This window comes from Tiliqua scincoides, chromosome 4 (assembly GCF_035046505.1).
Source record: "Tiliqua scincoides isolate rTilSci1 chromosome 4, rTilSci1.hap2, whole genome shotgun sequence".
Lineage (NCBI taxonomy): Eukaryota > Metazoa > Chordata > Lepidosauria > Squamata > Scincidae > Tiliqua > Tiliqua scincoides.
In genome coordinates this window covers 2,707,541-2,730,165 of record NC_089824.1, presented here as the reverse complement: position 1 = coordinate 2,730,165, position 22,625 = coordinate 2,707,541, and the positions used below count along the sequence as shown (strand labels likewise).

At 46.0% G+C, this 22,625-nt stretch overlaps 1 protein-coding gene across 2 annotated transcripts in view; it reads left to right on the top strand.

Moving 5' to 3' along the window:
• The window catches only part of ZC3H3 (zinc finger CCCH-type containing 3), a 290,941-nt gene that overhangs the window by 84,730 nt on the left and 183,586 nt on the right, over positions 1–22,625 (top strand). For both annotated transcript variants that reach the window (XM_066623326.1, XM_066623327.1), the window contains exon 4: positions 6,571–6,727. In XM_066623326.1, the coding sequence (XP_066479423.1) occupies positions 6,571–6,727 (157 nt within the window). The remainder of the gene's footprint in view (positions 1–6,570; positions 6,728–22,625) is intronic.

Here is a 22,625-nt window from a genome sequence, read left to right as displayed (position 1 = left end):
AAGCCATGATGTGTATGTGCAACCTCCTGATTTTAGAAATGGGTGTGTATCAGAATGTCAGATGCAAGGGAGGGCACCAGGATGAGGTCTCTTGTTGTGTTGTGTGCTCCTTGAGGCATTTGATGGGTGGCTGTGAGATACAGGAAGCTGGACTAGATGGGCCTCTGGCCTGATCCAGTGGGGCTGTTCTTATGTTCTTAAACTACAATTCCCAGGAGGCCTTGCAGGTCTTCTTGTTATCTGGTGTGCTCCCTGGGGCATTTGGTGGGCCGCTGTGAGATACAGGAAGCTGGACTAGATGGGCCTATGGCCTGATCCAGTGGGGCTGTTCTTATGTTCTTAAGTTAAAAGAGAAACATTGTGGAGAATTGATTAATACAATTCCCCTCCCCCCAGGTAGTATATGTTTTATTGCAAGGCAACAGAAGGTCCTTAAACCCAGACTTGCAGCTTTATCTTTCTGCCTTTTGTGGGAATTACGAGACTTAACATTATCTTAATGTACCTTTTTTGTCTTTTAATGTACTTTATAGCAGTTCTGCTTTTATTGGTCCTTCCTGGCAATGACTTGGCAAAATTATGGTTTTCGGTTGTCCTGTTGCACAACCCTGGAAATGCTGGCTTGGTGCGGAGCTTTGTTGATGGAGACCAATGTGAACTTATCTAGGGTCTGCAGCCTAGTGCATGTGCTCCCCTTTGTTGCATGAGGTGCTTTCAAGACCACGTGTTCTGCGTGACCCACCTGGGGGTGACTTTCATAGCAGAAGGGCAAGATTCAGATATTGATGATGATGAAGACTAACATTCAGTTTAAAAAAAAGTCTAGCCCTCTTGGCTACCAAGCTCATTTGCAAAGTGCATCACTTTGTTTCCTTGGTAGCTGGCTTGGTCTGCAGTTCCTTCCTCAGGAAGCCTTTTTCAGAGCCCGTAGTTCTGCGTCTCCAGTTGACAGTGCTCCAGTGCCTTTCTTTCCTGGCAGGCTTGTCGTGATTTTTCAGACGAAGAATCATGTTGTCTGTGTTCATGTGTTGTGCTGTTATTGAATTCAGTTTTATTTCCATGTTCTTGTAATAACGTATTGATGTTCATAGTTTCATAAGGAAGTGGGGCTACTGTTTTAAAATACCTTGCCCTTGAATTCTGCAGAAATTTCAGAGTGTCTTGTAATCATGATACAGGTGGAGTCTATTTATTTGTATTAGTTCCGTTCCGTGACTCGGCGCGATTAACAAAAAACGCGTTGTGCTAAATTCCACAGGGCTACGCAAATACACTGCAGCCTGACACTTCCGGATGGAAGGAAACTAAGGCAGCTGTTATCAATCCCCTCCCCTCCGCTCCATACTCAGCCCTCCCTGTTGCCAGCTGCCCGGCTTCTTTCACAGTTGGGATGCTGATCTTTTAAGAGTCCAGCCCTATGCGTTTCTACTCAGAAGTAAGCCCCATTCCAGTCAATGGGGCTTATTCCCAGGAAACTGTGGAGAGGATTGTAGGTTATATCTCATGCTTTGCTTGGTGGGAAGGCTTGCTTGTGTCGGTGATTGCCTGCACCATGGGGGGGATTTGCTTGTGTCGGTGATTGTCTGCACCATCTCGGGGGGGGGGAATTTGGCAAACACTCCCTGGGTTTTTTAAAGCAATCCCCTCTGTTGCTACCACACCTGCCCCTGTGTGAGAAAGAGCTCCACCTTGCTGTACATGTTCTGGCTACAGAGATTTTTGGCTCTCCCTTCCCCTCTTCAGCCTCTTTGCTGGCTCAGGGGCTCCAGGAGTGTTACTGTTCCTTTGCAAGGGGAACCTCTTCCAGGGCTGTTTCCCTGCCTGGGCAAGGCAGAGCCTTTTTGCAGTGTTTTGGGCTGCCTGGAAATGGATCGAGATGCCAGCGCAGGGCAAAGGAAGCAAAGGTGTGTGTGACTTTCGGTTCCCCCACCCCTTTTGCATTTAGACAAATCCGCAGATTAAAAAATCCGTGGATAAATAGGTTGCACCTGTATTTAAAAACAATAAACTGAAAAACTAGAATAGAATATAGTAGTTTGAAATAAGACAATCCTATGACCTGCACTTATTATCAATACCAAAAAAAAACTGAGTGACTGAAAAGAGAAGGTTTGAATAAAATGTTTGTGTCTTGGACTTGTAGGGTGTGACCTAACATCAAGGGCCAAGATGTTAATGATTATCCCTGGTCACCAAAAGCAAGTTTGCCAAAACGTCTTGTGCAGATTTTGGTGTCTGTGCATTGGGTGCATGTTCAGGGCCAGAGAATTTAGGTGGAAATGTGGCCACAGTCTCTGGAGGCCCTCGAGGTCTTGGACTATGTGGCTAAAAGAGTTTACAGCTGCTCTTTCTGTCTGTTGTCTTTACTTTTTCTAAATATTTGGGCATTCGGGGGGGGGGGGAAGCATATGTTTTATAAGAAAAAAAATGTTCCGTGTAAGAGAGCAAAGGGTTGGAGGGCTGGTGGTGGTGGTGGTTGGGGGTGGGAATAGAAGTCTCGGCATGACTGACAGTTGCAACAGTAGCCATAGTCTGCAGTTCAGAAGTTATGGAAATACGTAAACAAATCTCTAGGTAAGGTAGATTATTCACATACTGTGATAAGTCTTTTGATATGAACTTCTGTACATGTTACCAGTGGTATACTTGACACCTGGGTTGAATCCTCAGGCAGCATGGAAGGGCCTGTTGAGACCAGCCAGTGTGTGTCAGGCACGTACCACCACAATTCTTAGACACTTCACCCCCTTATTGCCTGCACTCTGGGGCAGACCGCTCACACCGCCCTGCGCATTACTTTAATCCACCTAAAACTCAGCAGGTCTTTTGTACTAAAAGACCAAGCGAGACTTCTTGTCCTTCAGATTTTGCAGAATTACTCTTTCATCAGTTAAAAGCTGCTTGCATGATCTTTGAATGTTCCATGCTGTTTGAAGTTGTGTCTGAAAAGTGTCACAGTGTTTTCAATACACCACCAATACCAAACCTGTACCAGGCTTGGATCAAAATGAGGCAACCCCTCTGACTTACCGGGTACCAACATGCCAGTGATGCAGGTCCCACACTAGAGTGTGCACCTCTCATTTGCTTATGGTACAACCTATGTGGTATCCCAGTCAATCTCAGAGGTCATGGTGGAATGCAGAAGTGGAAATGACCCCTTGTGGCTGAGCTTGGTGTTTTGGGATCCTTCTGGGTCTTCACCAGCATGCAAAAAAGAAGAAGAAGAAAAAAGAATCAGGGTGGAAGAGCAAAATGTGCTCCATGACAGCAAGCAAAAGGCTCTTTTCCCAGGGCCTCTATTCCTGGACAGACATACTGTGACTGTCTACCCCCAACCTCCTGGGTCTTCCCATTCCTCTGATTTGAAAGCTGAGGTTGGAATCTGAACCCACAAGAAGCTGCAGGCAGGAGGGCAGTTCTGCCAGGAGGGATGAGATGGTAGAGTTTTGCCTGGGTAGGCAAAAGCACAAGGAAAGGTGGGGGGGGGAGAAAGAGAGTTACTAGTGATTACTTAGAAAGAGAAGGAGTTGGAAAAGCTTTCGAGTGCTTGAGCTGCCCTTAGCTAGCTGCCCAACTGGCAGTGAGCAGCGCACTATCCAGTTCTGGAGGTTCCATTGCAGCTCTCTCCCGGAGACGGCTGTGGCACTCCTGAGGCAACCCTGTGTGACAGAAAGCGAGGTTAGCTGCTCCCTGGCTGCGGATCAGCAGAGTGGCCAGCACACCTTGCAGAAGCACTAGACACGTTGTTGGCAGGCTTGCTACATAGCCAAGACTGCCAGTGCTGCTGCAAAGGAAACACTCCTGCTTGGCTGGAGGCAATTCCACTTGACATGGCACAAAAACCTTTTGGAGCCGGTGATGTCTGCTGCTGACTTGTCAACCAGATTTTGGCTCCTGCCCGAGAGAAGGGAACTGCCCCAGGCAGCTGCCTCTGGATTTTTATCTGCTGCTAGTTCTGATATATGGCCCTAAGAAGTTGTCTAACTTATCTAGCAGGGAATATTAAGGTTGCCTTCCCCAAGGCAGCCTGAAGAAATTCGGGGGGAAAAATATGGGCCTCTTTTTTTTTTTTCCACCTTGCAATAATTTTAATTAGAGGATTCCCAAGATGGGGGGAAGTCATCTCTTCAAATCAGTTATAAAACCAGCAGACTTAGTCTCAGCATGTAGTGTCAGCTTTAATTATCTGGGCAGTTATAGCTGTATGTTATAAAAGTCAGGCAATTAGATGCATTCCTTAAAGCTGTGAAAAAAATTGCTGGCTATCAAGAAGAAGAAGAAACAGAATCAAACATATAGCTGTTAATTGCACAGAGCATTCAGCAGAAAAAATGGTGTGTAGATCATATTGCAAAATATTGTGCAAGTAGAAATGATTAAATACATAAATCTGTTTGGGAGTGTCGATGTCACCGATGAAAGGTATTCTTTCTAACTGAGTGCAGACTGTGTCCAAAGACATCCTCAGCACAAGAGGAAGGATCCATAATATTTTGGGAGAGCAGGCAAGGCCTCCTCCCTGCTGCACCTCCTGAGTATACTATCAGTGGGGGAGACCAGAAAGTTGTCATCTCTCTCCTGGGGAAGGGTTGTTATCTAGCCTACAGCATGGGCCTCTGTGCATCACAATGAAGTGCATTCAGAGTGGATTGTTCCAAATAACTCAGATGGGTGAGCCAAGTGCTATGCCACTGCTCAAAGAGCATTTCTGAAAATGGGAGAACAAAGGAAGTGGTTATAGGCTTCTTTGGAAAAGCACTGGAGAAGACTTAACTGTGCTCATCTGATCCAGGGAACAAATGGAAGTGTGTGGGAGTAAGTAATGAAAAGCATGGCTCATGTTTGTTGTGACACTGGATACTGGTGAACCAACAGAGCTTTAGACATGGGAGCTGGTGCCATGGGGAGAGTTGCACCACAATTACGATGGTGGGGCTTAGCTAATAATCCTTTGAATGCAGTGAGTGTGTTGCGTTCACTTTGAGGAACGCACTAGATGTTGGCAAAGCACAAATAAGGTTTGTGTCGAAGGTTGTGGAAGAGGCAGACTGGCTGGGCTGAAGTGTTGGTTGGACCTGTGCATTCACCCTCACAAGCGCAGGCCGTGAGAAGCAGCCCACAAGAGACTGCTGAAGACCTGTTGGGACCAGATCGAGCAGAGGCTGGGCAGGTCAGTCTTGAACTGCCTGGCGTGTGGGGCTGCCATGGCAACCTAAGCGCAACCGGACAGCCACTGGTGGCGCCTTGGGGAAATGGGACATTCATCCCTGCAATGGGGCTGCTTGATTCTGCGCCAGCTCTGGATCTGCCACAGAATCAAAGAGTTCCGTCTTGGACTACACGGCCCAACGCAGGGCTCAGGATCCGGTAGAGCTGAGTTCCACCAGTCCCACTCTCCTCCTGCCCCGCTCTCTACCCCGGAACACCTCCTCCCCGCCTCCCCCCCCCCACGCCCCCACCTACCTCTCTGCCGCCCAGTGGTTCCGGTAACTGCGGAGCTATCCACTGGTGCTAGCCTGGTACCCAACCAGCACTAAGTGCTTGCAAACATACTTTATGGCACATGTGCGACTGTGTGAGTCGGCATGCACTGCTTAACATGGGCTCTTAGGGAGCTGTCAAGAGACAGTGTGACCCGATCCCAGTGAGCACATTCAGGGGACTGTGTAGGCCAATCCCATATAAAGCTTCCCTCTGAAGAGTGCCTGCTCAGCATTTTCTCAAAGACTGCCAAGGAGGACAGTACTGCAGTCTCCCTTGGCGGCCTCTTTCTCTGACAAATAGCTCTCTGGCACTGAACACACTGACTGTGTTCAGCCTCCCTCTCATCTTCCAAATCCTTTTGTGATTTTTCATCTTCTCAGTGGGATTGATGGACACCTATTCTCTTGTTCGAAAGCCATTGGCTTAACCTGCACCCCCACTCATCCCGAAATTAAATACTTCAACTTTCCTCCAGATTTTAGGTCAGACTGACAGTTCTCTGTTGAATGGTTTGGAAGGCAGTTTCTATGAACTGGACTTTGCTCCAGGTGTGCAAAAGCACTTGTAAGTACTGCCACAAAGTAGAACATTCTCTTCACTCCTAAGCAAAATGTATTTTGGGGTGGGGAGGAGGGTGATGATATTTGATCACTCTTGGAAAAATGTGGAAGCACTTAATAGATGTTATCTTGATGACAATCTGTAAAGTAAGATGACAATAGATGTTATCCTTATGACAATCTGTAAAGTAAGAGGGGAAGTCTGAGACTGAGGTGATAGTGGTTTCATGGGGGCCACCTGTGGAGAGGTGAGATCTGAAGTGGGGAAGGCCTGTGGCGCCACTCACTGTCTTCACTGCTGTGTGCAGGCTGCTGTGACCTTGGTCAGTGTCAACAACAACAGTTCCGTCTGTACATTCATGTGCAGTTTGGAGAAGGCCTGGATTTTATTCTCTGAAGCATAGAGGGGTCCAGAGGTAAGAATCTCAAAGCAGGTCCCCTTTGTTCTTGATACCAGTGTTGTCACCCCTATGAGTTTCAGGCCAGTATTAATATCAATTATTTTTCTGTTCTTAATTTACAGGCTCCAGTTTCCTCCTTGTCACAAGCCCCACGGCCAATAAAGTGGTAAATACTCGCTACAGGATAGTGAAAAAGACTGTGGCTTCTCCTTTGGGCTCCGCAGCATCTTTTGGCAGCTCTGCTCACAGCTGGAAGACCAGGCGGCTCTCAGCGTCCAGGTACTCTTTCTTGTGGATTTGGGATCATGTCATGTTACAGAAAACTTCTTTTTCACCAAGGTGTCACTGCCGATGACAAAGCAGTTCTCCCTTCTGATAAGCCGTACAAAAGATTTTGTGGAACTAGACCAAGGATTTGTTTTGGCTGGTTGTGCATGCGTTGGCGATGTCTAGTGCAGTGGGCTTCCCTGGAAGACAGCTCAGAAGCTTCAGCTGGTGCAGAATGTAGACAGTTGGTTGCTGTAGGAGTCTGGTGTGTATCCCTCCAATTCCCTTTATCACTGATTGCCAATTTGTTTCTGGGCCTTATTCAAGGTGCTGTTTTTAGCCCTGCCCTGCCAGTCTGGCTTATCCTGAGGTCTATCTTCTGCCTGAAGACCATGATCCTGCCTGAGCTTTGCAATCCACCTTGCCTGCCCTGCTCTCTGGCTCAACATTGACACTAGTTTTAATTGGACAGGATCAGGGATGGTTTTCTTTGTAGTGGTGTCGCTGCTTTGAAACGTGTGCCCCAGGGAACGTCACCAGAGCCCTCTACTAGCTGCTTTTGATAGGCTATTTCAGACCTTTTATTCCAGAAAGCTTTTTGCTAAATGTGTAGTTCTGAGTTCTTAATTTTCTGCTGTTTACTCTGAAATTGTTTTGTTTTTTCTGCTTTTCATTATTCTTTTATTGTATTGCTGCACAAGGTTTTTAACCTGGAAAGCAGGAAATACTTAATATTTCAAGTAAATAATAGGGTAGGCTCTTCCCTTCAGGGGCATGGGGAAAGTCTGTAAACCTCAGGGGCATGAACTTCCCCTGTTCACTTGCTGCTGGGTACGCATGTACTTGCATGTGCTGTGCAGTGGACTGTAGCACAGTGACTGGCACGCTGAGTGCTTCCTAGTGTTTGAGAGGAAGTAAGTGGCAGAAAAAGAGATGCTGGCTACACTGGCAGTCAGAAGGACGGATGGCTGGAAGGGGAGGGGACCCTGGAGTGACCCTTCCCAATCCCAGGTTAGAAGGAATATGGGAGGAGGATCCCCAGGGCTGCCTCCTCCAAGTGTTCAGTCTCTGAAAGTGCTCTGCATGGGAGGAGCTTCTGTTCCCTGTTGAGCAGTGTGCACTCCAGCTCCTGTGCTGTTCTGGCTGGAAGGAGTAGAGGGGTGCTAAGTCAAGGCGGTGGCAGCCAGGCACTGAGCACTGCCTGAGTTTGTGAGAGAGAAAACCCTTCTGAAAAATGGGGGAGGGAATGGGAAGAATTATCACTATCTTTTGCTGAAAGACCCCCCTTTTCTGGGTTGGCTTCTCAGTGGGGACAATAAGAATATAAAAAGAGTCCTGCTGGATCAGGCCCAGGGCCCATTCAGTCGAGCTTTTCACAGCAGCATCTGGGGTATCTCACAGTGGCCCATCAGATGCCTTGGGGAGCACACAGGATTCTTGCATCTCACTGCCACTCCCCTGCATCTGGCATTCTATTTACCCTCACATCCCCCAATGAAGACACCAGACTGCGTCTTGGGTTTAATTTGGGCCATGTTATTAAACAGAAGTGACCAGTTTTTAAAACATGAAACCTACTGAACACACCATCCCTCCCTTGCCTGTCTGGGGTAGGTGAAAAAATTGCCATCAACGGCCAATTGGAATGACAGAAAAAAATTCCTACCTGACCCTCATGAAGAGTGACCCGCTAATCTCGGGCTTTACATACCCATCGTGGCTTGTAACCTGTGATGGAGTTTTGCTCCAGAAATCTGTCCAATCCCCTTTTAAAGGCATCCTGGCCAGATGCCATCACCTCGGCCTGGGGGCGACTTGTGGCCCTTGGGGACTCCCAATTCGACCTGCAGGGAGCCCCTAGTCTCCAATGAGCCTCTGGCCCTCTGGAGACTTGCTGGAGTCCACACTGGCCCAACGCAACTGCTCTCAGCGTGAGGGCAACTGTTTGATCTCTTGTGAGAGCTATGGGACAAGGACTCCCTCCACTGCTTGCTGTTTCTCGTCTGTGATGCAGCAGCGACAGTGAAGGAAAGGCCGGCTTTGCTTTGTGCAAAGCCTTTTATAGGCCTTGAGCTATTGTGAGACCTTCATTTATTTTTATAAGTTCCATCTCTAATATATTCATTTATGTAAATTTGAAATGTAAATTAATTCTTTTTCCCCCCCGGCCCCCAACACAGTGTCAGAGAGATGATGTGACCCTCCTGCCAAAACGTTTGGACACCCCTGTTCTAGATAAAAAGGTGGTATCAGAGAAAAGGAAGGAAAATGGGGACTGCATAAGCAAGGGAAGAATATGCTGGGGGTTGGAAACAGTAGGAAAAACCTAGTAAAGTAATTTAGTTTGATCTTTTGGTTTCATAAATTATTATTATTATTATTATTATTATTATTATTACTAACAGTATTTATAGACCGCTTTTCAACTAAAAGTTCACAAAGCGGTTTACAGAGAAAAATCAGATATTGTGTATAAATTGTGTATAAATTGTGTATAAATAAGCCTTGCCTGCTGCTGCTTTCATGTAAACTCACTCTTTTTCAAGGTGGGAAATCCTCCCCCCCCCCCCCCAGAAAATAAGCATTTCCAAGTATGACTTCAGCTTAGATGTAGATAAACTTCAAAGTAGTACCAAGTTTTTCCTTCTTTCCCCCCTTTAAACTTTCCCTTTTCCATTCTTGAACATTCTCTATTTTTTTCCTAGATCTGTTACAGGTTGTCATCTTGTTTTTCAAATCTTTGTTACAAAAGCCCTTCAGTGGATGACCAGTTGCAATTGCAAGTAATTTGTTTAAAAGTGTTGAAATATTACACATTTCTACAAATGTGACTAGCAGCTGGCTTGCAAAGATGTTGGGGGGGGGAGGGAATAAATTTTTCAAATCAAATAGAATAAACATCCTCGATTACTTGGCAAAATGAAAGAAAATGCTGATATTCCTTTTTTAAAAAGCTGATTATTCAGTATTTGTTTCAGTTCAAAAACAGTTTGAAAATGAAGAACCAGATGCTTTATCTGGAAACTTCTGTTCGCAGCAATTTAGTAATACTTGATAGTGTCAAAACAGTTGCTATTTAAGGAATCCAAAATTAGAGTGTAGCATTTATTACCTTTCTAAAACAATTGATTACCCCCCCACACCCCCCCAAATATTGCTTTTATTGGAGCATAGCTTTATGTAGCGCATAGGGCTCTATATATGAAGTTGGAGAAGGTAGTGGTGGGGGGGCATGATGTAAATGAACATAATCTCTGTTCACTGGGCAAAGAGGCTCCTTTTAAAGTTTATTTTGGTCATTTATTTTGCTCTTCATTCAGTTATTCCATTTCTACTGCTACTTTTCCGCATCAAGATCAGAGCGTGAAGGAGTTGGGTGGGGTGACTGACTGTTGCATCTGTAAATATTTGTGGTGTTAATACGAGTATCTCGTATCTCATTTCTAGCTGTCTTGTGTTCCATTGTCTATTGCAGCCATTTTCAAGCACTGTGCCGTGGCACTCTGGTGTGCCGCAAGTGGTCCGCAGGTGTGCCACAGGAATTTGAGGGAAGATCATTTATTAGTAGGGTCACTAGGGCTGTTAGCCCCCACTGGCAGCATGGTGTGCCTTGGCAATTATCAAAAACCTGATGGTGCGCCTTGACAGTTTTAGTGCCTTGTCAGTGTGCCGGATGATAAAGGTTGAAAATTGCTGGTCTATTGTATCTTCATCTTACTTACCTTTAGCAAAATTAATTTGATACCCTCGTTTCCTGTGACAGCACCAAAAACTTCATTTAAGAGTAAATCCCAGGGCAATACTGTGCCTGATGCTTTCTGATAAGGCCTCTTCCTCTGGGACCAGGATCCGCCGTGAACCCGGAGGCTGCTTTGGCTTCCGTTCTGAGGTTTGGTCCTGTTCACCAAGTGGCTCTCCTGCTCAGCCTCCATCAGTTGTATCGATTGACTCTTGCTCCTTCACTTAAGCCTGCTAAAGGAAACCTATCTCAACAGAAACACTTGCCTCTTCCTTTGTGCGCCTCAGACAGGCTTGTCAGAATGACTGCTCTCCCTCAGTTACCTCATCCAGCACTGCACTGGCTGTTTATCTGAGAGCTGGAGGGGAGAGGGGGCTTTTGCCCCCCCCTTTGTTTGTGTGTGAGAGACCCATATGTTCCGTGAGCAGTCTGGACAAAAGTGCCACAAAGTGCCACAACTTGACACCGGATGTTTCTTAAACAGAGCCTGGAGAGAGAGGCCAGAAAGTTCTGTCATCAGTTTCCATCCAAGTCCTTTCAGCACTTGCCTCAGTTTCATCTGAAGAATGTGGAAAGCAGATGTGATGTGCTTGGCAGACCACTGGCACGTGGTTTGTGAGGTTGCAGGGACTGTCTGTTGGGGCAGATCTCACCAATCTGAAACCACCCTTGCTCCCAGCCAGTTCCTGACTTAATTCATGGGGCTGATTTTTTAACATTTTAGAGCCATGAGTAGATTTGGGAGGGACCCCAAGGACTTTCTTCATCCATCTGAAACTGCTTGGCAATCACCAGTGGGATCTTTCTCGGAGGGACCCAGAACCCAAGCTGCTCTGCGACATCGGTACACATGGTGCAACTGGTAACAATTTTGCTTAAATTATTACTTCCATACCTGCTACTGTGTGGTGCTCCATATATAATAATCCTGCAGCTGGTTTCATGCACAGCTTATTATACCTATCACAGTTACCTTCTAAGGTTCACCCAAATATTATTATGATTATTTAGAATACTTATATACCACTTTTCAGCCAGAGTAGTTCACACCGGTTTACATAGTAAAATAAATCAATAAATGGCTCCCTGTCCCCAAAGGACTTACAGCCTAAAAAGTGATGTAGAAAAGACATCAGCAGCAGCCACTGGAAAAGACACCATGCCGGGGTGGACATTTGCTCTCGTCTTGATACCAGTTTAGAAGGCGCCATGTGGCCCAGTCAGCAGGGATAGCTACAATAAATTTATGATCAGTTTCCACTACTGTCAAGTTTCGTACACCGCTTAGTTCACTTCATAGAAGCTTCTTAAGCCTTTATTATTTATTTATAGAATTCTATCTCGCCTTTCTATCCCAGTAAAGGGCACTCAAGGCTTTATTACATGGTTCAGTTATGCCCATTGTTCAGGAAATCTGGATGATCAAATCAATCCTTTGCAGTACTTTTCTTGTGCTCTGGTTTTACCCTAAAGTGCAGGAACTGGCAGGCACACTATAGACCTAATTATCAATACACCACTCCAGAAATCAGAGGAACCAACTCAAATGATCCCCAAGGCTTTGATCACAGCCGATCCCTTAAGGCACGACTATGTTGAACTCCAAGAAAACCCCACACGTTTCCTGAACCACCACTGATGAAGCCCAGGCAGCCCCACTCCCTTGCAGCCCCACAATGGAATGTAGATGGCAAGAGAGCAAAAAACCTCCCAGAAGAGATAAAGGGGGAGGAGTGAGAAGGAAGCACAATCAATAAATCTTAACCTCATTGGAGCTCTTATTAAGTAAATTAATTTAAGTTAATTTAACTCGATCATGACTCCCGATCACAGTGATTTAGTGAGGGGGGAAATTGCATTAGGAAAGGCCGCACACACTAGATAGAAGAACGGAAGAAAATTAGATCCACTTAGCAATGTGAATTAATATGGAAATAGCAGGTGTAAATTTAACCTTATCAAGAGAGTGAAAATTATCTTCATAAATTTGTAGAAATGGCCCCCGAGTCGCTTATAAATCTATTTAAAACAAAAATATTACAAAAGTGCAGTAAAATTAATTTAAAATATACTCCCATCTATTGCCTCCAGAAAAGTCAGTGGCAGGGTGAAGTTTAATGCAATCTAGCAATAAGGGGAGAAAGCAACTAATCATGGAGGGATTAGTGGGGGGGGGGGAGAGATGCTGTGGATTCTCCACACCTTTTCCTTTGAGTTGGGTGTCCAAGAGCAGCTGGAACTGCAGGACCCTGGAGAGCACCAAGTGGACAGCTTCCCAGTGTCAGGGCCAGCAGAGGACTAAGGTCTCCAGTTGCTTCAGGCTTTAGACTGCAGCTCCCCACCACCACATCCCTGCCTGGAACGGAGATGAGTTTAAAGGGGAAACTCTCCAGGATGTAGCCCTGCACTCCTGTGTCGTTCCATTGTACAGGGGTATATTTCTTGGCTCATTGGGCACCAATTTGCAGGCTCAGGGGAATGCAAGGTTGGGTATGTGGGAGAGGCAAATTCCTCCAGGCTCTCCAGCTCAGGGTTTGCAGACTTCAGCACCTCCATCCTGGACCCTTTGTTTCCAGTATCTCTAGCCTGGAGGTTTTAGCAAGTGGAGTTCAGGATCCCTCTTTTTTGGGGGGTGTGTGGTGGTTTGTTCATTACTGAGTACAGTACTGCTTGCCCTGATGGAAAAGACATGTTGGAAACACACCACCTTAATGCTTTCATAGAAATGGGCATTGAGGATGCACAGGTTGTGTCCCCCCTACCCATTCTGTTCCTGAAGGGAGTATTGTGAAGGCTGATTTTTTCCTTGAAGAGCAGAGTTTTCCTTGAAGCGTTTCTTTGCCATTTGATCCTTTTTTTGGCTGATACTTTCTCAAATCTCATTTTGAGCTTCTCTAGAAGGAGAAAGGAACTTTATGTGCATTCTCTGGAATATTGATTCTGCTTAGCTTAAAAAAAATCAGTTAGACTTGGCTAAATAAACAAGAGATTCTTAGGTATTTCTCTTTTCTGCCCTCCCTCCTGAAGGCCAAAACTGTACATCTGTACAGTTTGTACAAAACTGTACAAACTGTACAAAACTGAAGGGATGTAACTAGCTACATCCCTTCCTGCCTTGCTGGCCCTTCAAGGCATTCTGGAGCATTACCTGCCTTTTCCTGCCATTATTCAGTTCTTTTTCAAGTATCCTTAAAAGTCCTGTTGAGTGTCCCTGGGGGTACATGAATCCCAGGTTAGGAACCACTATTTTACTTGTATGTTGTTTACAGTCCAGGACTGCCTCGAAAACAGGGGGGAGCCACAGGCAGCCAGTCCAGGGACACAGGGCCCTCCACTCACCACCCTGCCCCCACAATCAGCACCAGAGAGGAAAACAAACCAGGCAAAAACACACACAGCAGGGGATCCAGGACTGCCTCCAAAACAGAGGGGAGCCACAAGCAGCCAATCCACTACTGGCTCCAACTCTGTTCCCAGATACAGATAGCAGCTGACACAGGCAATATCAAGGGGCTGTATGATGGTATCAAGCAGGCCCTAGGTCCAATACAGAAGAGAATTGCCCCTCTGAAGTCTGCCACAGGCGAGGTCATCCAGGAGCGGGTGCAGCAGATGGAACGCTGGGTGCAGCACTACTCTGAGCTGTATTCCAGTGAAAATGTAGTTACCGAAGAAGCACTGAACAACACTGAGTGCCTGCATGTGTTGGAGGAGCTTGACAGTGAACCAACCCTAGAAGAACTTAATGTGGCTCTATCCAGAGAGCATCTATCCAGAATTGCAGTGCACATTCCGAGCCAACAGGTCCACCACTGATATGGTATTCTCCCTTAGACAGCTGCAGGAGAAATGCAGGGAACAACGACAGCCACTCTTTATAGCCTTCATAGATCTCACAAAGGCTTTCGACCTGGTCAGCAGAGACGGCCTCTTCAAGATTCTCCCCATGTTCGGATGCCCACCCAGGCTCCCAGGCATCATCAGGTCTTTCCACGAGGACATGAAGGGCACTGTAGTCTTTGATGGCACCACATCAGACCCCTTTGACATCTGAGGCAAATTGAAGCAGGGCTGTGTTCTTGCACCAACCTTGTTAGAAATTTTCTTTGCTGTCCTGCTGAAGCAGGCCTTTGGAACTGCAACAGAAGGCATCTATCTCCGGACCAGATCAGACGGAAAGCTCTTCAACCTCTCCAGACTGAGAGCAAAGTCCAAAGTCCAGCTGAAATGTCTGCCTGACTTCCTCTTTGCCGACGATGCAGCTGTCACCGCCCACACTGCCAAAGATCTTCAGCAGCTCATGAATTGTTTTAGCAAGGCCTGCCAAGACTTTGGACTGACAATCAGCCTGCATCAAACACAGGTCATGGTTCAGGATGTGGACTCACCTCCCTGCATTACAATCTCTGCGCATGAACTGGAGGTTGTCCATGACTTTGTGTACCTTGGCTCAACGATCTCCGACACTTTCTCTCGATACTGAGCTAAACAAACACATCGGTAAAGCAGCCACCACGTTTTCCAGACTCACAAAGAGAGTCTGGTCCAACAAGAAGCTGACGGAACATACCAAGATCCAGGTCTACAGAGCTTGCGTCCTGAGTACACTTCTGTACTGCAGCATGTCATGGACTCTTTGCTCACAACAGGAGAGGAAACTGAACGCTTTCCACATGTGCTGCCTCCGACGCATCCTCGGCATCACCTGGCAGGACAAAGTTCCAAACAACACAGTCCTGGAATGAGCTGGAATCCCCAGCATGTCTGCACTGCTGAAACAGAGACGCCTGTGTTGGCTCAGTCATGTCATGAGAATGGGCGATGGTCGGATCCCAAAGGATCTCCTCTATAGAGAACTTGTGCAGGGAAAGCGCCCTATAGGTAGACCACAGCTGCGATACAAAGACATCTGCAAGAGGGATCTGAAGGCCTTAGGGATGGACCTCAACAAGTGGGAAACCCTGGCCTCTGAGTGTCCTGCTTGGAGACAGGCTGTGCAGCATGGCCTCTCCCAGTTTGAAAAGACACTTGGCCAACAAACTGAGGCAAAGAGGCAAAGAAGGAAGGCCCGTAGCCAGGGAGACAGACCAGGGACAGACTACATTTGCTTTCAGTGTGGAAGGGATTGTCACTCCCGAATTGTCCTTTTCAGCCACACTAGACGCTGTTCCAGAACCACCATTCAGAGTGCAATACCATAGTCTTTCGAGACTGAAGGATGCCAATGATGATGTTTACAGTGCACTTACTTTGATAGCGTTTACAAAAAGGTGGTGAAGACCAGAATTAAAAAAGAATAAAAATGTATCTTATCTTTTACTATGTTTTTAATAAATTAGAGACTGTACAGTTCTTAGGTAACAATTACTGGTAGCTTATTTTTTAGAATCTGGCCTTGAGTAAAATCAGACAAAAATAAAACACCCCCCTTAGTTCAACCTTCCCCAGACTTATCTGTAGGTCATAGAAAATTCCGTGATTTTTGGCTCAAGACCTGCCTCAACTTATCTGTGAGATTGACTTATGCTTGAGTATCTGTGGTAATATTTTAATCAATTTTAAAGCATATTTATCATGTGTGATCCCTGTCATATATGTGTTTTATCCCTGGCATATATGTGTTTTATCCCTGTGACTGTCAACAGACATAACCACAGGAATAAAACAGGCATAAAACACATCCCCAAAGAGCACAACTACATAGTCATCTACTGGAATTAATCTTACAGGAGCCATTTAAGATTTGCCTGCTACATGTATGAACAACTACAGTGAACTCAGTGCTGCCAGACACAAACAAATTAAAACATTGAGAAGATAGCAACTTGAACCAACAGAATTGAACATATCATTGAATTGCTATGGAAACAAACTGGTTTTACAATGCAATTAAAAGAAAACCACCAATAAAGCAAGGAACCATTAAACATTTGCTTACTTGTGAGTAAACGCAAACAGGTAGCTGAGTTTCGCTTTCCATAGGGCTCAATACATTTATCAGTTTGGAGGCAGGGACTTCCTTCTTCGGTTTTTTTGGGGCCTGCACTCATTGGATCTGGACAATTTTTGTGGCGTTGCCTTCCTCTCAGCCTGCCCTTTCCAGTGAACCAAGGCATGGTCACCTACTTGTGAGTAAACTTGCACTGTGGCTCAGTTTCACTTTCCATGCATTTTCCTTGGCAGCTTCTGAGCATGCTCAAAAGACTCTACAGCCAGTTAAAATGGGTGTCCAAACTTTTTGGCAGGAGGATCACATCTTCTCTCTGACACTGTTGTGGACTGGGAAAAAAATAATTAATGTACAGGTGCAGCCTATTTATCCATGGATTTTTTATCTGCGGATTTGTCTCAACGCGAATGGGGTGGGGGAACTTAAAGTCACACACACCTTTGCCTCCCTTGCCTGCACTGGCATCTCGCTCCATCTCCAGGCAACCCAAAACGCTGCAGAAAGGCTCTGCCTCACCCAGGCAGGGAAATAGCCTTGGAGCCCTGGAAGAGGTTCCCCTTGCAAAGGCACAGTAACACTCCTGGAGCCCCTCAGCCAGCAAAGAGGCTGAAGAGGGGAGGGGAGAGCCGAAAATCTCTGTAGCCAGAACATGTGCAGCAAGGTGGAGCTCTCAGTCGCTCACTCGCTCTCTCACACAGGGGCAGATGTGGTAGCAACAGAGGGAATTGCTTTAAAAAATCCAGGGAGTGTTTGCCAAATTCCCCCCCCCCCACACACACACACACACTGAAATGGTGCAGGCAATTACCCACACAAGCAAGCCTTCCCACCAAGCAAAGCATGAGATATAGCCTACAATCCTCTCCACACTTTCCTGGGAATAAGCCCCATTGACTGGAATGGGGCTTACTTCTGAGTAGAAACGCATAGGGCTAAACTCTTAAAAGATCATTATCCCATGTGAAAGAAGCAGGGCAGCTCGGAACGGGAGGGCTGAGTATGGAGCGGAGGGGAGGGGATTGATAACCGCTGCCTTAGTTTCCTTCCATCCGGAAGTGTCAGGCTGCAGTGTATTTGCGTAACTCTGTGGAATTTAGCACAATGCGTTTTTTGTTAATCGCGCCGAGTCACAGAACGGAACTAATGCGGATAAATAGGCTCCACCTTATTTATTTATTTATTTATTTATTTATTTATTTATTGCTCTTGCCTAGATCCTCTGTCCCAATTTACTGAACTGTTTAGATTATGTTCTAACTTAGATTAAGTTTAACTTGGGTTAAGTATAGGGTTAATTTAAAACAAAGTAGAAAAACTTGCTTTCCACTTTATCCTCCTCTGTTTTATTTATTTTTCCAAGTGCCTGACCCTTGGGCTCTTACTCACGAGTAGGACTCTGCTCCTGCCCAGAGTAGACATATGTACACACCTACATATTTAATTTCTATCGCCCTCACCTAGCTCCTGTGCCCCACCTCGCTGGACCTTAGATTCCCTCCCTCAGGTTAGATTAGGTGCTAACTTAGGTAAAGCTTAGGTAAAGCTAAATTTCAAGGTTGATTTAAAGTTTGAAGACAAGGAGTTAGAAATACAAAGAGTTAGAAAGAGTACACTTACCTTCTCCTTCTCGTTGTCCTCCAGCCCTTCTCCAAAACTCAGAGGTCCACTTGCCTTCTCCTCACCCAGATGCTAAACTCGCAGTGCCTTACCTGGCATTTTGTTCCCAGAGGCACTTGGTGTCCCAGAGGCCATGCACACTTCTGCAGACAATTCTGCAGTAGATGGACAGAGTGGATAGAGAGATGCTCTTTACACTCTCACATAACACCAGAACCAGGGGTCATCCACTAAAATTGAGTGTTGGGAGAGTTAGAACAGACAAAAGAAAACATTTTTTTACTCAGCGTGTGGTCGCTCTGTGGAACTCCTTGCCACAGGATGTGGTGATGGATGGCATCTGATCTGGATGCCTTTAAAAGGGGATTGGACAAGTATCTGGAGGAAAAATCCATTATGGGTTACAAGCCATGATGTGTATGTGCAACCTCCTGATTTTAGAAATGGGCTATGTCAGAAGGCCAGATGCAAGGGAGGGCACCAGGATGAGGTCTCTTGTTATCTGGTGTGCTCCCTGGGGCATTTGGTGGGCCGCTGTGAGATACAGGAAGCTGGACTAGATGGGCCTCTGGCCTGATCCAGTGGGGCTGTTCTGATGTTCTTAGCTGTTTTATTCTCAATACCTTTTCTCATGATCCCAAGCATAGAATTGGCCTTCTTCACTGCCACTGCACATTGGGTCAACACTTTCATTGACCTGGCAACCCCCCCCCCCAGATCTCTCTCCTGTCACAGACAGCTCAGAACCCATTAGCCTATGTGTGAAGTTTTGATTCTTTGCCCCAATGTGCATGACTTGACACTTACTGACATTGAAACACATCTGCCATTTTGCTGCCCATTTTGCCAGTTTGGAGAGATCCTTCTGGAGCTCCTCACAATCACTTCTGGTCTTCACCACTCAGAAAACTTTCGTGTCGTCTGCAAACTTGTCCACCTCACTGCTCAACCCTGTCTTCAGGTTGTTTATGAACAGGTTGAAAAGCACCGGTCCCACAGTGACCGTGGCTGTGGCACTTACAGCACTCCTGAGGGGCAGCTGATGGCTTCATAGTGGTCAGGAAGTTGGCATAACCCACAGTTTATTGAATGCAAACCATGCTGTGATGTAGCAGAAAGGTGCATTGATAGAAGTGATGTGAGGGGAATAGGTAACAGGGATGGCCACACCAAATCTGGTGTCCGGTCTGTATTCACCACTACCACTGCTACCACCAATGCAAAAAACCCTGAAACCCTTCATTGCGCACTGCATTCCTACCTGCGAGATGCTTTTAGCTAAAACGGGAAGTGTGGGGTCATGATGGGAAGCAGCACACTTTCTGTTTTCTTTAAAGGGACCACAGGAAAGGAGCCAGGTAAGTGGCCTCTTCCTCACCACCTTACATCACTCCTTCCTTCCTTTGGAGTCATGTAAGGAAGGAGTGAGGTGAGTGGGTAGCGAATTAATGGGCGGAAGCAAGGCAGCTTGGTTCAGTCTCTGGTGGGCAGCAGCAGACTCGGAGTGTCCCTGCCTCTTTCCACTGATAGAAGTCTCACTGTACGTGTCATGGCTGTGCTGGCCCTGACAGTAGGGTGGCAATCAGAGTGACTCGATCAGCTAGACATGCCTCTTGGGTGGCTTGTTGTGGCATCCGAGTGGAGGATGTATTTTAGCCTGGTGCTGAACATCAGCATTTGGCTGCAAAGGGAACAGGCCTGAATTGAGAGACTACCAGAGGATTAGTGGATACAGTGGGAGGAGACAGGGAGAGAGAACTTGTGCTGCAGACTGGCATATGCCTCTGGATAATGAGCTCTACCTGGAAAGTGAGAGTGACGGGTAAAATCTTCAGCCCTCAGGACATTTCAGGCTGGGCTTGTCAAAACGCCAGCAATAGGGCACAGCCCTGTCACTGGCCAAGGGGTGGGCATCCACCAGGTCTGCAACACTAATTCCACTTGGAAGTGGCTGTTTCCAGGTTCTTCCCTCGGGTGACACAGGCATGCCTGGACTCTTAGCAGCAGTTGTCAGGCCCTGCCAGTCCTGCCCATTCTAAAAGTGAATTAGTAAGTTGACACTTGGTGAGATCTAACACTCTTCATGGTTTTGTCTTGATTAAAGATCTTCTAGCTGGCTCTTAACTGGTTGATAAACCAATTATGTGTATGTCTTGTGAAGCCTCAGTGAAGATGCTTCTTCGAGGATGCCTAACAAAGGTGACAGTGTCTCTCAAGCAGCAGATATTTAGCGTAAAAATATCCCACCTGACTGTTTTGGGGGGAAAGTGATCTTGATTATTTTCATCCAGTGTGCTCTCACCCTCCTGGGTATGGGAATTTAGCAATATAATAACAACAACAGCAGCAGCAGCAGCAACAACAACAACAACTTTATTTTTACCCCTCCTTTCTTCCCGAAGGGACTCAATATAGCTCAGGTGGCTGCAAGCACAGAGGCTGCTGGTGCCTTTCAGCTGTGAATTCTGAGCTTGTTAATTTTGGAATGATCAAGAGGTGTGTGGCATTTACTTGCAGGGACTTTTCTTCATCATAGCTCCATGTTCTTTTAGTTCAGGGTAGCTTACCTTTTTGTTAACTTACCTTTTTGCACCAGTACCAGTCTGGTGATTTGCCAGTTCCTAAGCAGTGGAACTCTGTGATTGAGGTACTGCTTGCTCCATGGCGCTTCTGAGCTTGCCAAGGCAATTTGGATACTTGGAAGAGTGTCAACAGTGATTCCTGATGCAGCATAGGGAGCTGCTATTAGGGGGGAAAGGGAGCAATGCATGGGCAAGCCCTTTGCTTTTGCCTCAGGGGGCTGTCTGGATCATTGCTAGATGAGCAGTGTCCTTTATCACTCTTTTCTGCAAGGGATGGGATGAATGCGGGGTGCTTCCTTTTGCCCCAGAGTGTCCTTGTGGTTATCGTTAACCTGTTGGTGGCAGGAAAGTCTGGGCAACTGTCATGTTTGACTTTGGGGGAGTTCAGGTTTGACCAGCACAGCTGTTGTTACTTATATGAAGAAATGCCAAGTGGAGAAGAAAATCCTTTTCCTCTCCCTTTACTCTACTACTCAAAAACTCTCTAGTAAAGAACTGGTGGGGCAAATCACTTGTTCTTTGATTCTCCTTTGTGTGGAGACAGACCAGTGAAGCAATTCTGGAAATGTCTGCGTCTTCCTTTTGGTCACCAAGAGAAACCAGCCCTCATCATCCACTTTGCATTCTGCTACTCTTCACTCTGGGCCACACGGAGTCTGCTGCTGCATCATTGCCAAGCAGGGAATGACAAGGAAAGTTCAAGAGGCCTTTTCTTTTTCTCCAGCTCTGTTCTGTATTGCTGACATTTTGCCACTGCAAGGAGAAGCTTGACTCTGGATGCAGAACCCAGCATGGAAAGGGATTAGGCCTATTAAATCATGCTGGGATTTATGCGCAGGAGAGCAGGATCTTGGGGTCCCAGTTTGCAAGCAAGTGCTGAGAGTGCGTGATTCCAGCATGTAATGCATCACATAGATGTGGCGATCTATATTTCATGGGCGGCAGAGCCAAGTGCTCTGTTTCAGGCTTATTGGGGAAAAACGTAGCCGAGTGTCTGCTTTGAGAAGGCATTGTGGTGAAGGGGGAATCATCGGTGGAAGATGGAACCCTGTGAGGGCTGTAGAGAAGGCTTGGGGCAACACTGGTGCCAATCCCTCTGTCCCTGCCTGCTGGCTGGAAGGCCTTGTGAACTCTTCCCCCCTCCTGATATCCAAGCCTACTGTATGGTTATTGCAGCCATGATAACAAAAACGGGAGGTTTTTGTAGGTGTAATATCAGGGAATTGTTTTCTGTGCCTGGCTTTTACACCCCGTTTCGCTCTCTTCCCCCCTTCAGCTTCTTGTAGTGCATTAATCTGAAAGAGCGTTGAAATGTGACTAATGTCCTTAAAGTTTCTGTCAGTTCTTTTTCTTCCTAAATTTATTTAATAAGGAAGTGAGAAGCAAACAGAATCCTTGTGTTTAAGCAGATAACTTGGGAAGCCTTTTCCATCTCACTTTAAAAATGGCCATGTCATGGATTCTGCAGAAAGGCTGGTTTTCTCATAGGGTATTTTTTTTTTTTTTGTAACTTTTGATATATAATATATGTATTTGTCTGCATGGTAAATTTTATTTTAATAATCTTGACGTGCTTTTATAAAGATTTAGGAAGAAGATTTTTTTTGAAAGGATGTTAAAACCATTCTCTAAAAATGACATCTCATTAAAGTGAAATTCATCTGCTGGGATTGGAAATGTTACGGACAAGAAGAAAACACTGGCTGTATTTTTTAAAAAGTAGTTTTTTTCCCTATAGGAAGTACTTCCTAATCTTTTTAATGAGGATGTTGTGAGAGTCACACAACCCTGTATTGTTTCTGAAAAGTCCTGACATCTGGCCTACCATAATCCGTTTTCTGTTAGCTAGTAGCTAGAAGCTTCTTAATAATAATAATTTTTTAAAATGTAACTGCTTTTTTGGCAAAGCTGTGGATTAATCTCTCAAATGCTCTATGTGGTCTCTTCCCTCCCACAGGAATGAATGACACTTTATAATGTTCAATCTCCTTTTGCCAACTGAAGCTGACATCTGGGTGCTTG